Source organism: Dasypus novemcinctus, chromosome 3, assembly GCF_030445035.2.
Source record: "Dasypus novemcinctus isolate mDasNov1 chromosome 3, mDasNov1.1.hap2, whole genome shotgun sequence".
Taxonomy (NCBI): domain Eukaryota; kingdom Metazoa; phylum Chordata; class Mammalia; order Cingulata; family Dasypodidae; genus Dasypus; species Dasypus novemcinctus.
This window is the reverse complement of record NC_080675.1, coordinates 55,721,952-55,738,884: the sequence shown is the minus strand read 5'-3', so window position 1 is coordinate 55,738,884 and position 16,933 is coordinate 55,721,952. Positions and strand designations below refer to the sequence as shown.

At 36.3% G+C, this 16,933-nt stretch overlaps 1 protein-coding gene across 19 annotated transcripts in view; it reads left to right on the top strand.

Moving 5' to 3' along the window:
• KTN1 (kinectin 1) overlaps positions 1-16,933 on the top strand; it is a 144,251-nt gene that overhangs the window by 71,789 nt on the left and 55,529 nt on the right. For all 19 annotated transcript variants that reach the window (XM_058293389.2, XM_058293394.1, XM_058293387.1 and 16 more), the window contains exons 6-10: positions 3,075-3,191; positions 5,474-5,614; positions 9,930-10,036; positions 10,822-10,954; positions 12,115-12,202. In XM_058293389.2, the coding sequence (XP_058149372.1) occupies positions 3,075-3,191; positions 5,474-5,614; positions 9,930-10,036; positions 10,822-10,954; positions 12,115-12,202 (586 nt within the window). The remainder of the gene's footprint in view (positions 1-3,074; positions 3,192-5,473; positions 5,615-9,929; positions 10,037-10,821; positions 10,955-12,114; positions 12,203-16,933) is intronic.

Genomic DNA, 16,933 nt, shown 5'->3' with positions numbered 1-16,933 from the left:
GAAAATTTTATGAAGAAGTGGCATTTCTTAAGACAATTTAAGTGGAGATGAGCATTTCACAGTTGAATATATATTTATCTGGAGTTGAAGAAAGAAAGCAATGTGAGTGATACAGGAAAGTAATCAATCACTAGTACATATGATGAATGTATTTTAGACCAGGGAGGATATGGGGAGTAACAGGAAAGCTCAAGGCTGAACCTTGAAAAACACCAACATTGAAGGGCAGGAAAGTTACAAAGGACACTGAAGAGGAACAGGAGAGGGTGGAACACCAAAAGATTGTGGATTCACAGAAGTTCAGGGAGAATGAAGAGTTCCATTGTGGGATGGGAAGGTGATAAATAGTGATATGCTTTGGAGGGGTTAAGGAGGAAAATGACTGAAAAATTGGATTTGATATTTAGTGAAGGCAGTTTCATTGGAGTATAAGTGATGAAAGAATGGGAAAGATGACTTGATTGTGAATAAACTGGTATGGGAAGGAGTAAATACAGTACAAGCTAGAAAGGGCTGCAGAATTGGAAAGGAGATGTTACATTTTGTGTGTGCACATACCACTATGTTTAAGTCAGAAGACACTTGTGTCTCATATTTTGTAGAGTATGGTTAAGATACTGAGCTCTAAAGTCAGATTTCTTGGATTCAAATCTTGAGCTATGCTACTTTGAGCTTTAGGGCTAAGTTATTTAACATCAATGTCTCAGTTTTCCCATCTCTAAAATGGTGATAACAAAATTTTTGAGAATTAAATGAGACAATACATTTTAGTTGCTTAGAGTTTCAAGCATAAAGTAACTTAAAAAATGTTAGTATTGATTACTAGTAAGAAAATGTTAAGATTTATTATTTTGACTTTTTTTTTTAGTTTTGGTCTTTATACCTGCCTACATTATGTAGTTTTTTAATTTCATTAACTATTTTGGCATCATGCTATATATAACTGGAGGAAGATTGCCTACTTAAATTTTTTCCTCCGTTCCCTTTTCTTTCCCCTCTCAATTTTTGTTTCTTACAGTATTCGTGTTCATTAAATATTTGTAGTATTTAAAATCTGTTTTGTGGCTATAATTTTCATGTTTGCTTTAGTTTTAGTTCCATAGTTTAATGGGTTCAAAGCCCTATGCCGCTTCTTCTGTCAGAGCCTTTTGATTCATTTCTCGGTTGGCTGAAGTTATTTTTCCTGGAATTTCTTTAAGGAAACTAAATTTTGGCAGGTTAAAATGCTGCTTCATTGCCTTTTTACATTGCTTTTGAACTCAAATGATAGTTTAGAGGGGTGTAGTGTTCCTGGGTTTTGCTGTCTTTTCTGGAATTTTGCATGCACTGCTTTACTGTTCTCTACATTCATAATGTTGGGTAGAGGCCTGAGACCAGCTTGAACTTTGTTTTCTTTTCATGTATTTTTGTCAGACCACACAGTCACACAAAAGTATCCTTTGGCAATCAAATGTTTATTATTTATCAGATTTTTCCTGTGTCAACTGGAACTGTACAAACATAAAGTTTCTTTGAAGTTTAGTGATTTTTACTATAATATGGCTTAGCATTGATTCCATTATCCATTTTCCTTTGGTTATAGTGTGCGTTTTCAATCATTAGAGTCAAGCTGACTTTTATATCTGAAAACTCTTATGTAATATCCATTATTTCAGTTCTTTTAAAGGTATCATTTAAGCATATGTTAGATTACCTTTGCCTATCTTATATTTCTTATTTTAGTCCTTTTCTTAAAAAGAAAACAAATTTATTTCCACTTCTTTTCATTTATGTCTACCAATCCTGGACTTGGTAGCCTTTATTGTGTTTTCAACATTGTGTCTTTTCCCTTTTTGCTGCTTCTAATTGTATTATATTTCTTGGATGGTGTTACTTTTACTTCCACTTTGAATTTTGTCAGCTTATTTTCATCTCATTCAGTGGTCTTATCTCTTCTCTGAGTTCTTTCTGCTCTTTGCCCTTGTTTTCCAGAAATGACTGTTGTATTAGATTTTTAAAAATCATCACGATAGGATGGAAGTGGCTCAACCACCTCCCACATGGGAAGTCCTGGGTTCAGTTCCCAGTGCCTCCTAAAGGAAAATGAGCAAAAGAATGAACAAAGAGACAAGGGAGCCAACACAGGGAGCTGATGTGGCTCAGTGGTTGAGCTCCTGCTTCTTGCATATGAGGTCCCAAGTTCAATCTCTGGCCCTGGTACCTCAAAAAAAAATGTATTTTTTTAAAGCACAATTTTTATATGCTCTTTGACAACTTTTTTTTCTGGTGATTGTTTTGTACCTGCCATTTTTTCCCCTTTTCCTTACCCTTCTTCCAATGAGGGATGTTCCTCTTGGATCATCTCTATGCTAGAAGTTGATAATGGTGAAAGTCCAATGTTATGTAGTGTTCTCCTTGGGAATGTGTTTGTAAATGAATTCTTTTAGCCTTTGCTTCTTTCTAAGTAACAGGATAGTGTCCCTGAAGACTTTTACTACAGGGAATTCTCTTCTCTCCGCCCCAGTGACGAGCTGCTGTATTTGAGTAAATTTGTGTGATTTCTTATTCCTTTTTCCTTCTGCTTCTTGAAACCTCCCTCCAAGAAAGTTCCTGCTTCCAATCTTTGCACTTGTTCCTGATGACATTGGGGATTATTGATTTTGCATTTCAGAATGTGCCAGTTAACAGCACTGTGCTTCTGTAACCTTGGGTATATTATATCAGAATTGTTGAGGGACCAGTGTTTGATCTTCACTGTTTCTGGCAGTTTTTCCTGATACTATGCTTTGGAATTACAGATGACTCTGTTTCTTTTGAGATGCTTTGCATTTTCATTTTCTCTTTTGATCTTAAGGGGAGAAGTGGGTAATTGCTATTTTTACTCTGGGTTTAGAAGTTCTATAATTTTTTGTAAAAATCTGTTTCTTGATTGATAGGTTTCAAATTGCTGCTTTTGGAATTTATAATGATTTCTGAATGCTATTTCACTGACTCATATTTGACTGTCATTCTATTCTTACTAGATTCTTTCTTTTCATAATATTTATTAGCTTATGTTAACTAATACTCATTCTGTATTGATTTCTCAATTGTAGTCTAGTAAAGGAGAATTGACTGCACTTGTACATCAGCTTCAAGAAAAAGAAAAACTACTTGCTGCTCTGAAGGAAGATGCTGCTACTACAAAGGATCGGTGTAAGCAGTTAGCCCAGGTGAAGATTTCTTATATCTGAGGGATATATTTCCTAAAGAAAGTTTCAGAAATGATCCATATTTCCTGATTTAATTATTTGTATAAATTTATACCCAACAAAAAAGTAATTTTCTTGTAGAATTTTTTTTTTTGGAGGGGCAGGGGATTGCCTCAGACTTCGTGATATTATAGCCTACTGTTTACTTATAAATATTCAAATTTCAGAATAGCAGCAGCATTTGGAGATTGGGAGTATGCTTTAGTTATATCTGACCTAGAATTGTTTTCTATAGAAGCACAAAACAGTGTAATCTTGGTTAAATTCAATATATGGGATAAATATGAGCCTCTGATGTAGGTAATTTATTTATGGAGGTTCTTATGATAATTGTTTGGTTATTGAAGTTCTTCAAACCCAGAAATTTTAGTTTGAGAGGTAGAAAAGACCTTTAATAACATTGTTATTAAACATAATGAAACGATAGAAAATATGATCACACTTTCCCTGAAGTGCTTGCTTCTCCTTTTTTGGGACTACGTACAATAATGTAAATGAGATTTATTTATGAATTATTCACTTAGCTTCTTGATTACAATATGAGAATGGCCTTGTCTGAATATAAATCCTTAATGTAAATTTGAAGTAAAACAAAAACAAAAAAATTTTCCAGATTAAGGTTGTTAATAAAAATAAGCATGTTTCTCTAAGATTAGAAACTGTTGTATAGTTTTATATTATTATAGTTTTCTTATTATATTTCTTGAGTTAAAAATAGGTTAACTATATTTACTTCATGGTAATTCATTTACCTGTGCACTTAAGATTTTTGTACTTTTTCCCTAAGTTTTATTTCCTTTACATCAGTAAAACAATTTGCATATATAAATGAACCGACTTTTCAGGATAGCCATAAATGACATAAAACTTTAAAATTTTGTCAAAAAATTCCTTAGGGGGCATAGACTAGTCTTACCTTCAGATAACTCTAAAATTACTTGCTTAGCTTTCTTATACTTTGATTAATATTTGTTCTAGTATTTCATAATACTTGCAATACAAAATGAGATCACCCTTTGACAATTTTACTAGGGAAGATGATAAATAGAAAGCTATGTTTTCTGCTCTTCCTTCTCTCTTATTCCTTACTTCCCTTCTATTGTAGACATATCATCGTGTCCTATCTTTTTTTTTTTTTTTTTAGTCCATAATTTATATTAGGGTTTATTCTTTGTGTTGTACAAGTCTGTGTCTCTTTAAAAAGTTTTATTCTGGTAACACATATATAACATTTGTTTAGTTTGCTAAGCTGCTGAAGGCAATATACTATGAAATGGGTTGTCTTTTAGCAATGGTAATTTTTTTTTTGGTTTTTATTTTTTAATGTTACATTCAAAAAATATGAGGTCCCTATATACCCTCCCCCCACCCCTCTCACCCTATTCCTTCCCCCATAACAACAACCTCCTCCATCATCATGAGACATTCATTGCATTTGGTGAATACATCTCTGAGCACCGCTGCACCTCATGGTCAATGGTCCACACCATAGCCCACACTCTCCCACAGTCCACCCAGTGGGCCATAGGAAGTTATGTCCCATAACTGTCCCTGCAGCACCACCCAGGAAAACTCCAACCCCTGAAAATGCCCCCACATCACATCTCTTCCTCCCACTCCCTACCCCCAGCAGCCACCATGGCCACTTTCTCCACATCAATGCCACATTTTCTTCAATGACTACTAATCACAATAGTTCATGAATAGAATATCAGTAAGTCCACTCTAATCCATACTCTATTCCTCCATCCTGTGAACCTTAGAATGGTTGTGTCTACTCCACATCTATATCAAGAGGGGGCTTAGATTCCACATGGATGCTGGATGCAATTCTCCTGCTTTCAGTTGTAGGCACTCTTGGCTCCCTCTCGTATCCTATCTTTTCCCTTAAGAGAGAGATTTTCACCCTACTTCCAGGTCTGTCTTTCTAAGCCTTTTCCTGTATGCTAAAGAAAATTGCTGGTATGTAGGAGTAATAGAAAATCGTTTGCTTTAAAATGTTCTTTCTTATGATTTAACTAGAATGTAGAATTTATTCTAGGTTCACAGACTTTGACTCTTAGACCAGAATGTGCATTTGAAGAGCTACAATATACTATGGCTTTTAGAATTCTTTTAAACTTGCTTTTTAAGTATCTAATATTTGATTATCATTTTATTGAAATTAAAAATATTTTCTTATAAGCTTATAATACTTTTCAAATATGTGTTTTCATAATTTCTTTTCTGGTTTGCTCTTCTAGGAAATGATGACAGAGAAAGAAAGAAGTAATGTGGTTATAGCAAGGATGAAAGATCGGATTGGAACATTAGAGAAGGAACATAATGTATTTCAAAACAAAATGCATGTCAGTTACCAAGAGACTCAACAGATGCAGATGAAGGTATATTTCCATTTCTTTTTCTTGTTTTTTTTTTAAAGATTTATTTATTTTTATTTATTTCTCTCCCCTTCCCTGTGCCCCACCCCCACCCCCCAGTTGTCTGTTCTCTTTGTTCAGTCCCTGTGTGTGCTTCTGTGTCTGCTTATATTCTTGTCAGCAGCACCCGGAATCTGTGTCTCATTTTTGTTGCGTCATCTTGCTGTGTCAGCTCTTCGTGTGTGCGGTGCCACTGCTAGGCAGGCTGCATGTTTTTCATGCTGGGCAGCTCTCCTTAACGGGGCACACTCCTTGTGTGTGGGGCTCCCTTACTTGGGGGACACCCCCGTGTGGCACAGCACTCCTTGCATGCATCAACTCTGTGTGTGGGCCAGCTCATCACATGGGTCAGGAGGCCCTGGGTTTGAACCTTGGACCTCCCATGTGATAGGCGGAAGCCCTAACCATTGGGCCAGATTCGCTTCCCATATTTTCATTTCTTAAAATGAAATATTTGCTTTCATTTAATCAGCAAAGGTTAAGTGCCTAATACGTGCAAGGCTCTGTGATGGGCAATCTGGATACAGTGGCTAGTTAAACTTTGCCGCTGTCTTTAAATAGTAAGCAACTTTTCTAGGTGGAGTTGAGATGGGGGAGGCTGGAAGCACACAAATACATGTACCAATAGAGGTAAGCTGTGAATGCTTTGGGACCCTGGGGATATGGGAGATGGAAAAGAAAAGGACTGATATGGAAGTCTTGTTAGAAGTGATACCCAGATTGTTTTGAGCCTTTTAAACAATTAGGCATTGTCAGGTAAAGGAATAAAGGAATGTCATGTGGCATGGAATAGCGATTCTTAAATATTGAAGGTATGATTCCCTAGAGATGATGGTTTGGTGGGTCTAGTTTGGGATCAAGGATTGAAATTTTTAATGAACACGCCCCAGGTATTTCCAATACACATTGTCTAAGGATAATTCTTTGTGAGAAATACAGTAGGAATTATGGTATTTGGTAGTTAGGGCTGGAATGAATAGGAAGAGAAGGTCTAGAGAAGTCAATAGTGGCTATGTCTTAAAGGGACTTGTGTATCTGAAGAGTGGGAGCCAGAAAGAAAGAGTTTAAACAAATCAGTAGTGTTACTATATTAGTAATTTTTTTTCTCTTCATGATTAGATTTATTTAAAACATTTTTTAATTGTCTTCTTTTAATAAATAGATCACACAAAACATTACATTAAAAAACATAAGAGGTTCACATATGCGCCCCACTCCTACCTCACCCCGCTCCTCCCACATCAGCATCCCCTTTCATCAGTAAGGCACATTCATTCATTTGCTGAATACACCTTGGAGCACTGCCACACCTCATGGACAGTAGTTTACATTATAGTTAACACTCCCCCAGTCCATCCAGTGGGTTATGGCAGTCTAAACAATGTCCAGCATCTGTCCCTGCAGTATCATTCAGGACAACTCTAAGTCCTGAAAATGCCCCACATCACACCTCTTTCTCCCTCACCCTGCCCTTGGCAACTCCTGTGGCCACTGTCTCCACATCAGTGATACAGTTTCTTCCATTGCTAGAGTCACAAGAGTTCTATAGTAGAATACCAGCAAGTCTACTCCAATCCATATTATATTCCTCTGTCTTGTGGACCCTGGGATGGTGATGTCCACTCCACTTCTAAATTGAGAGAGGGCTTAGATCCTACATGGCTGATAGATGTGATTCAATTGCTTGCTGTTGTAGACACTCTTAGTTTCCCTGGTGTGGTGGTTGGCCATTCTCACCTCCCCGTCAGCTGACCTGGGTAGGTTCAACAAACTGGAGAGTAGGTGTTGCAACTCTGCTGAGGCTCAGGGCACAGATGGCACATGGACAGTCCAGAGATTCAAATCTCCTGGGCATAACACAAACCCCAGTGCCAGTCACAGGTTCAGTAAAAGTGACAGAAGAGATGTGTAGAGAATTCACATCTGAGTCCAACTCCATCACAATCCGGGAGCACAAATTCCAAAGTAGGGTCCACTGACAAGGCAATGAACTCCAGAGCCATCTGTCATGACCATAGAACCTGTGTGTCTCTGTAGTCCTCAGGAGCACCGCTACCTGGGGTTGTATCTATTTTGGCTGTCTCTGGGATCCTGCTGAGATGTGGTTAAGTGCAACTCCTCAGATGACCTCCTGACTTATTTTGAAGTATCTTAGCCATATAAACTCATTTGTCTTTATCATTTCCCCTTTTATTCAAGGTCTTTTTCTAGTTGCATCACCAGATGGTGATTGGTAGTAATCCCTCGGCAGCAGGGAGGCTTATCCCCGGGTGTCATGCCTTTATATGCTGAGTTTGGCTTAGAGAGTGGCCACATTTGAGCAACATGGAGGTTCTCAGGAGGTAACTCTTAGGCACCTTGCAGCTCTAGGCCTAGTTGAAATTTCAAGCACACAGGCTCATAAGCATAGTCATCAGTATCAAACGCCCATCATTGGACCATTCCTTCTTCACTGGTCTTTGTCCTTACACTTGGGGGATTGTTAATAGTATTTTAAATTATTACTCTGGCAGTAGTACAGAGAGTGGAACAAAGGATAGTTGGAAGACTTTTGCCAGAATCCAAGCCAGAGAACTGAAATCAGATGTTGATAATGAGGGGATGAGTTTGCATGACACAAAAGAGTGAGCTAGATAGGCCTTGGTGATAGGGAAGGAGAAAGATGATAAAATTAAGGATGGCTCTTCAGGTTTTGGCTTAAGTGATCTCTTTACCATTCTTCTCAACATTTCATATTGTTCAATTTACTGCCGGTATCTTCCATGTTATCCATTTTTATGATTCCAGTTAGATCTGGACTAGTATTTTTTTTCAATTTTAATAATTTTTTAGAGATCAAAATATCCTCTTTATTACTGATAAGAGGTTATTGAAAACATGGCTTGGGTCTTTTTGCCAAGTGGGCTTATAATTACTCCCCTGAACTTTCTGGACCGGTGACTTTTTCAGATTATTTCAGCTGCTAACTGATAATTTGGAAGATTTGTCATCATCTAAAATTTAATATACATTTCAGCTCTTTGCTATTGATAACTTGTTTTTATTTTCCATTGTTTTAAGGCATTATCCTTATGCTTGAAACCTTTTACTTCTCTTTTCCTTGCCTGGTCTACACTTAGTTCTGAAATCTTAACATTTCTTTATTTCTAGTTACTCTTGCATGCAGTTCTTAGACATCATCTTAGTTTATCATTTCATGCTGAGATAATCACAGTGCCATCCGTTCTGTAATTGGTACAAGATTAATTGTTTGGTACTAGATTAATTTTTTATAGACTATTGCTTTGATCTTAGTGCTAAAAAAATTGAATTATTCTTTACTGCTATCAGAGTGTCAATGTCACTAATAGCAAAAAAAAGTATCTTTGTTGTTGGGTTAATACCCTGTTGTGTTGCTACATTGCCCAAGTATACCCATTCATTGTTTCTTGCTTTTATTTGGCTCAGTCCTCTATCATCCCAGCCCCGAACCATATGGAATGTTCTCTGTTCATTTAGGTTATTGAAGAGCTGATTTTCCTAGCTTCAAGTGATTGTTTCTTCCTCTTAATTCCTATTTACTATTCAGTGAAAATTAGATACTTTAGTGACATCTTGATGGTGAAAGGTGTTTAGCTGATTGATCATTTTAATTTTTTACTTGATTGCTTTGAAAACCCAGGATAGTAGATTCCATATAAGTTCTTTAAGATAGGACATATAAGCCTTAATTCTCTAAATTTAGTAAGTCTACTAAGAATTAAGATTGTTTCACATACTAAAGTAAAAAATATCCTTATGCATATATTAGATTTAGTGTTCTTTATCTTTTTGACTCTAATTCTGAAATAAAACTTAGAGGTCACAATATTTTAACTAGGTTTTTATATAATGAAAATGCTATATATTCAGTCATGACTCAATATACATATGTATATTAAGTCATGACTTAATATACATATATTGAGCCCATTTTCAGTTTTTGAACTGAAAACTTTGATTTCATTAAAAATATTGCTAACATAAAATTGATGTGTTTTAGGATCAGGACAGATTGATTTTGTTTTTCAAATATAATAGCAGCTAGCATCTACTCGTGTTCTTGAATGCTGTGGCAACTTACATTTCCTTTGCTTTCATCCCTAACAAAATGTAATTCTCCTTTTAAATTTGTTTATATTTATTTGAGAGGAATGGTCCAAGCTTAATTCTCTTGATACGTTTTACAGTCTCATAATAGTTTGTTAAAAGTTAGCTTTGTCAATCATTGTTTTCTAAATCTTTATTGTGTAAAATTTAGTTTCAGCAAGTTCGTGAGCAGATGGAGGCAGAGATAGCTCACTTGAAACAGGAAAATGGTATACTAAGAGATGCTGTCAGCAATACTACAAACCAACTGGAAAGCAAGTATGTTTCCAAATGTTTTATTGTTAATTAAATGGCAGAGCATTTTCTTGAATCATCACAATGTTTTGATTGTAATCACACTTTTGTTCCTTACATTTGTTTCTAAAATGAGTTAAATTTCAAAAACAATTATATTGCTGAGTCTTGAACCTCAACTATAAGATGAATGTGAGTGACACCAATGGGACAGTTGGCAAATTTATATGAGACTAAATTTACAAATTTTAAACCATCTATCCCCTTTAACAGTAATTTTAAAATTTCATTGAGAACTCCTGGCATGCAGGTTAAAAAAGCATATTCCTGAGTCCTATCTCTAAAATACTGATTCACTGGCTCAGCGGTGGAGTCCAGTAATCTGCCTATTAGGACCTATTCTTCGTGATAGTGACATAGGTGGTTCGAGAACCATACTTTGAGAAACAGTGCCCTAGAGATTGTATATGTATGCTTACTCAGAGTAAGCACTCTGGTTGATTTTAATAGGTTTTCAGAATACCACTTTGAGGATGACACTGTCTATTAAAGCTCATGAGTTTGTGGTCATCCATTTTTGTTGATGTTTTGTGGAGATTTTAGAATGTGTGCAATTGTTACCCGAATCAGATTATTCAGGAATTATACTCAACAAACTACATTATAAGTCGTCATTTATATTGTTCTTTTTCAGTTAGCTATAAGTAGAATTACTAGCTCAGAAAAACTTGTATAAAATATGTTTTGCCTCATCTATTCTCTATTTGTTCGTAATACTCTAAGATTCTTAATCTAGTTACTATTTTCAGGCAGTCTGCTGAACTAAATAAACTGCGTCAGGATTATGCTAGGTTGGTGAATGAACTGACTGAGAAAACGGGAAAGCTACAGCAAGAGGAAGTCCAGAAGAAGAATGCTGAGCAAGCAGTTACTCAGTTGAAGGTGATTTATTCCCACCATTATTTACTGTTTCATGAATAATGTAGATGTTCAATTCATTGACCTAAATGTTTGAGAAATATAATTTGAGGCTTAATGGGACCTGTAGTCTAAGTGCTCTGCGTTCATGGAAGCATGTGGCCTGATGAAAGAATTGAACAGCAGCTTAAATTTGAAGTTGAAGACCTGAAAAATGAAATGAGCTAAATGACAGGTATAAACACTACAATTTCATCTTAGGGATGGAGTTTAGGGTCTATATGTGTAATTCAAAATACCTTTAAAATCTCTTAGTCATAACTTGAATTTTTCAAAGACCATTAGAGCCTGTATTTCTCACAGATTACAACAGGTAGTTTTTCCTTAGCTTGAGCACAAGACCAAGTAATTCTGAGGTTGCTGAGGCTGACTGAGAGAGGAGCAGATTCATTTGTCCCATCTTCCATGTACTCTGAGGCATAAATATGTTTCATGGAACAATGAGTAGAATTGTCTATTCCTCTTTTTATTGGGGTGGGAGTTTCTGAGAATAGAGTTTAATGTGTATAAGTTAAATAAATGTAACATCATTGTATTAGACTCCTCCCTTAATCATTACCAATGATATAATGATAATGATAAATATTGTGACTTGATACCAATTCCAGAGTATTAAGGGTTAAATGCACTTTGAGAATAATTGTCGAAAATAGTGTAATTTTTGTTCTCCAAGTTTGTGGCAAATTGATATTATTGTCTTTTTATTTAATATTTGTCTTGCTGGCAAGTTTAGCTAGCATTTATAGATAAAGAGTTCTTTTCTGTTCTCTATGGGTATGATTAAATAAGTAAAATTCAAGATTATAGTCATAATTGGAGTGCTGTGCTATAAACACATGTACCTACCTCATAAATAGGTACCCCTTGAGATTTAGCAATAAAGGTACAATCCTGTCTTTTCATTAGTTGAAAATGATGAATGGTAAAGAGGTTATAGCGGAGTGGATCAGATATATACATACTTGATTCAGCAGCACACAAATGGAAATTTTGAAGTAATCTATAATCTGTAAATCCTGTAATTTCAAGGGGAGAATGACTGTGGCTGATGGCTTTGTTAAAAAAAAAAAATTGAAATCTTGTGCTTGTGCTTATTTATCCTTTGTCCCTTTTTAAATATCAAGGTTCAACTACAAGAAGCTGAGCGAAGGTGGGAAGAAGTCCAGAGCTATATCAGGAAGAGAACAGCAGAACATGAGGCAGCGCAGCAAGGTAAGAGGAAGAGGTATTCATGTAAATTTTGTATTGCTTATAGTATTGGATAAAATTTCTTTCCTTCTACATAGTGAAGACCATGTAATTGGACGTTTTGGTTATAGCTTAATAAAAATAGCTTTTACACTCTCATAATATCTTTGTTTCTTTGGCATTTGTTAGGGTTTTAAACATATCCTGCCTTTTAGCTTTGCCTGAAGCGTATGTTACGGGCAAAATTATAATATTTAATAGGGTGATGAGAGCCTTCCTGGACATGTTTCCTTTCTGGGTTATTCTCTTTGGTTCCTTGGTCAACTCTTCATTCTATCTATCTATCTCAAATTTAAAACAAAACAAAACAAAACCCCCAAAACAGTAAAAGGAGCTCAACAAGTTATGGAAGCATTACTCCTAAAAAGTTTTGTCCAGGCAGTTTTATCTCATCAAATTTCAACTGCTAACTCAGTTGTTCTTCTAGTGTTCAGAAAGATAACACAGATAAACACAGATTAGTTAAATGGCATAATTATGGTCTTCTTATTCCTTTTTTTTTTTTTTTTAACCTTTAGCAGTAATATAGTACCAACTTTGTTTTTGCTCTAAAAACATTAGTTTTGCTAACTATTGCCTACAAATTATATTAGTTATAATTTTGGTTTTAAGAAAGGATTCACTTCCTATATTGTGAAGTGAAAAACAGCCAAGAGCATTACCACTCTAAGTAGTTTAGTTTAACCTGCCTACTTAGTGAATGCTCACTTTCACTTCTCATTTATTTCTAATTTGATGATTCACTGGGAGATAATGGACCTTGTATAATGTGTTATAATGTGTATTATTTATATTTCCACTGTCACCTCTCTCCCACTCTTGTGTAGCTAGCTAGTAAAATATATTTCCAGAGAATAGGATAGATCATATGGATTTTTGACTCTTTTCATTTGATCCCCTTTCTGATTCTCATCCTTTCCCCTCCCCTCCCCTCCCCGCCGCCCACCCCCCTTCCCGGCCAGGAATTTCCGTCTTGTTCAGTGTATCCAAGATATTTGAAACCCTTTTTGTTCACGTTTGAAGGATGCATTTATGTTAAGATAACATTAATTTTTAAAAAATTAATATTTTATATATCATCAGTGAAGTACACATACATTTTGCTATAAACAGTAGTCTCCCACCTCATTCTCACTAGAAGCAGTCGCTGAACTTTTCCTATTGCTTTTTTTTTTTTTTCAATTTTTAAAATTTTCTTTTAAATGTTACATTAAAAAAATATGAGGTACCCATATAACCCCCACCCCACCCACATCAACAAACTCTTCCATCATTGTGGCACATCCACTGTACCCAGTGAATACATTCTGGAGAACCACTGCAGCACATGGACAGCGGTCCACATTGTAGTCCACGCTCTCCCCCATTCCACCCAGTGGGCCATGACAGGACACATGACGTCCAGCATCCATTTCTGCAGCACCACCTAGGACAACTCCAGATCCTGAAAATGCCCCCACACCATATCTCTTCTTCTCTCTCCCGACCATCAGCAGCGACCGTGGCCTACCCTCTCCACATCACTACTACAATTTCTTCCCTTACTAATCACAGTAGTTCCCCGGCAGAACACCAATAAGTCCACTCTAATCCATACTCTATTCCTCCATCTTGTGGACCTGGGATGGCTATGTCCAGTCCCCTTGATGTAGAGGGGTACTGGACATAGCCATCCCTCTTGATACCTGTTGCTTTTTAGTATTGTTCTTCATATTTTTAAACAACCATGTTATGTCTTTATAAATCACGTTTGGCTTTCGGCATATGTTGACTTTCTGTTATAGATGATGAGGGCATAAAAGCCTTGAACCGTTCCTCCCACTTTCCCCTCATACTCCTGATATGATTATGCATAAGTGCTAAATATGTCAGTATTCATTGCTTGTATCTTGACTTTCTGACTTAATGCTGAGTTAAGGTATACATTAAAACTGCAATTCTTTCCTTAAACTTAAAAGAAATTTCCTGAGGGCAATTATTGCTTAATCGTTTTTCTTTTTCTTTTTGATAATATTTTGAGTGATTTTTTTTCTTTTAGAGAAGTTGTGGATTTACAGAATAATCATGCATAAAATCAAGATTTCCATATACCACACTATTAACACCTTGCATTGCTGTGGAACATTTCTTAAAATTGATGACAGCACATTTTTATAATTACACTGATAACTGTAGTCCATGACTTAACTTAAGGTTCACTGTATAGTGTAGCTCTATGGATTTTTTTTTAATTTAATTTTTATTCCATTATCATACATACAATCTAACATTTCCCCTTTTAACCATATTCAGATACATATTTCAGAGCTATTAATTACGTACACAATGTTATGCTGCCATCACCACCATCCATTGCCAACATTTTCCCCTTGTTCTAGATAGGAATCCTGTACATTTTAAGCTGTAACTTCCCATTTCCTATCCCCATCCCATTCTCTGGTAATCTGTATTCTAGATTCTGATTCTCTGAATTTTCTTGTTCTCATTTCATGTCATTGAGTTCATACAATGTTTTTTCTTTTGTGTTTTGCTTATTTCATTCACCATGATGCCTGCAGTGTTGTTTTTTTTTAAAATTTCTTTTTATTTATTTACTTACCTCCTCCTCTCCTCCATTGCTTTTGTGCTCGCTGTTTGCTTTCTGTGTCCATTTGCTGTGTGTTCTTCTGTCTGCTTGTCATCTCTTTAAATGGCACGGGAAAGGGAACTTATCCCAGGACTTCAAGAGTGGGAAAGAGGTGTTTGTTCTTTTGTACCACCTCACCTCCCCGGTCTGTTCCATCTCTTGTCTCTCCTCTGTGTCTCTTTTTGTTGCACCAGCACTCCTGGTTGGCCAGCTCTCCGCATGGGCCAATTCACCATGAAGGCCAGCTTGCCTTTACCAGGAGGCCCCAGGAATCGAACCCTGGACCTCTTATATTGTAGGTGGGAACCCAATCACTTGAGCCACATCTGCTTCCCTCTTTTTCTTTAGTCTTAAAGGAGCTTTAGATTTAATCAATGGTACATTGAAAATATAGGGGATTCCCATATACTCCACTCCCCCGCCTCCCCCACTTTCACACATTAACAGCATCTTTCATTAGTGTGGTACATTTATTACAATTGATGACATATTGAGACAATGTAGTAACCTAGGACTATAGTTTACATTACAGTTTACACTTTGCCCTGCACAATTTTACAGGTTTTGACAAAATGTATAATGGCCTGTATCCATCATTGTAATGTCATGCAGGTCAATTCCAATGCCAGTGTCCCAAAAATGCCCCTGTGTTGCACCTATTCTTCCCTCTCCCTCCCCTCAAAACCTCTAATGGCCACTGCCTTTATATCAATGATACAAGTTCTTCTATTGCTAGAATACATATAAGTCTACTTTAGTCCATAATTTCTTTCCAACCTTATGTTTGTTTATTCCTCAAACTTGAGCTATTTGGGATAGTGATGCCCACCCTGTCTCTGATTGAGAGAGGGATTAGATCCCATGGGGCAGATGGATGGAACTGTATTGTTTGCAGTTGCAGACATTCTTTGCTTTCTGGAATGGATGTTGTCCATAATCATCATTTGTTAGTTGTCCTGGGTGAGTCCAATGAATTGTTGAGTAGGTGTTGCAACTCTGCTGAAATTCAGGGCTCAACAGGTGTATGAACAGAAAAAAGATTCAAGTCTCTGGGACATATAACAAGTATAGTGCTAATTATAGGTTCAAATAAAAGAGGCAGAAGAGCCATGTATAGGGAAATTATAAATGAGTCTAACCTATTACATTGGAGAGCATATATTCCAAACTAGATGCCTTCAAAGTTTTTTTTTTAAAGACTGATTTATTTCTCCCCACCCCCTTGTTTGTACTTGCTGTGTGCTATGTTTCAGGAGGCACTGGAAACTGAAACTGGGACCTCTGATGTGAGAGGGAGGCGCCTAATTGCTTGGGCTACTACCTCCGTTCCCAAATCTTGATCTATTTGATCAGTTTATCAGAATTTCATTCTTTTTTACGGATGAATAATATTCCATTTTATGTATATACTGCGTTTTGTTTGTCCATTCTTCTTTTGGGCACTTGGGTTGCTTCCATCTTTAGGCAGTTGTGAACAATGCTGCTATGAGCATCATGGGCAAATATTGGCTCAAGGCCCTGCTTTCAGTTCTTTCAGGCATATACCTAGTAGTGGGATTGCCAGGTCATATGATAATTCTATACTTAGTGTTCTGAAGAACTGCTAAACTGTCTTCCAGTGGCTGCACCATTTTATATTGCCACCAGCAATGTTATTTCTCAGCATCCTCTCCAATACTTGGAACATTCCATTTTTTTTTTTTTTATTAGCAGCCATTCTAATGGGTGCAAAATGATACCTCATTTTGGTTTTGATTTACCTTTCCCTGGTGGCTAATAATGTTGAGCATATTTTCATAGCTTTCTGGCATTTGTATATCTTCTTTGGAGAGATGTCTAATCAAGTGTTTCATCCATTTTTAAATTGGGTTGTTTGGCTTTTGTTGTTGTTGTTTAAGTTGGAGGCTTTCTTTATATATTCTGGATATTAAGCCATTAAGCCTTTATCAGATATGTGGTTTCTAAAACTTTTCTCCTGTTGTATAGGTTGTTGTTCCCTTTCATGATAAAGTCCTTTTTACAAAAGTTTTAAATTCTGATGATGTCTCCTTTATCTATTTTTTCTTTTG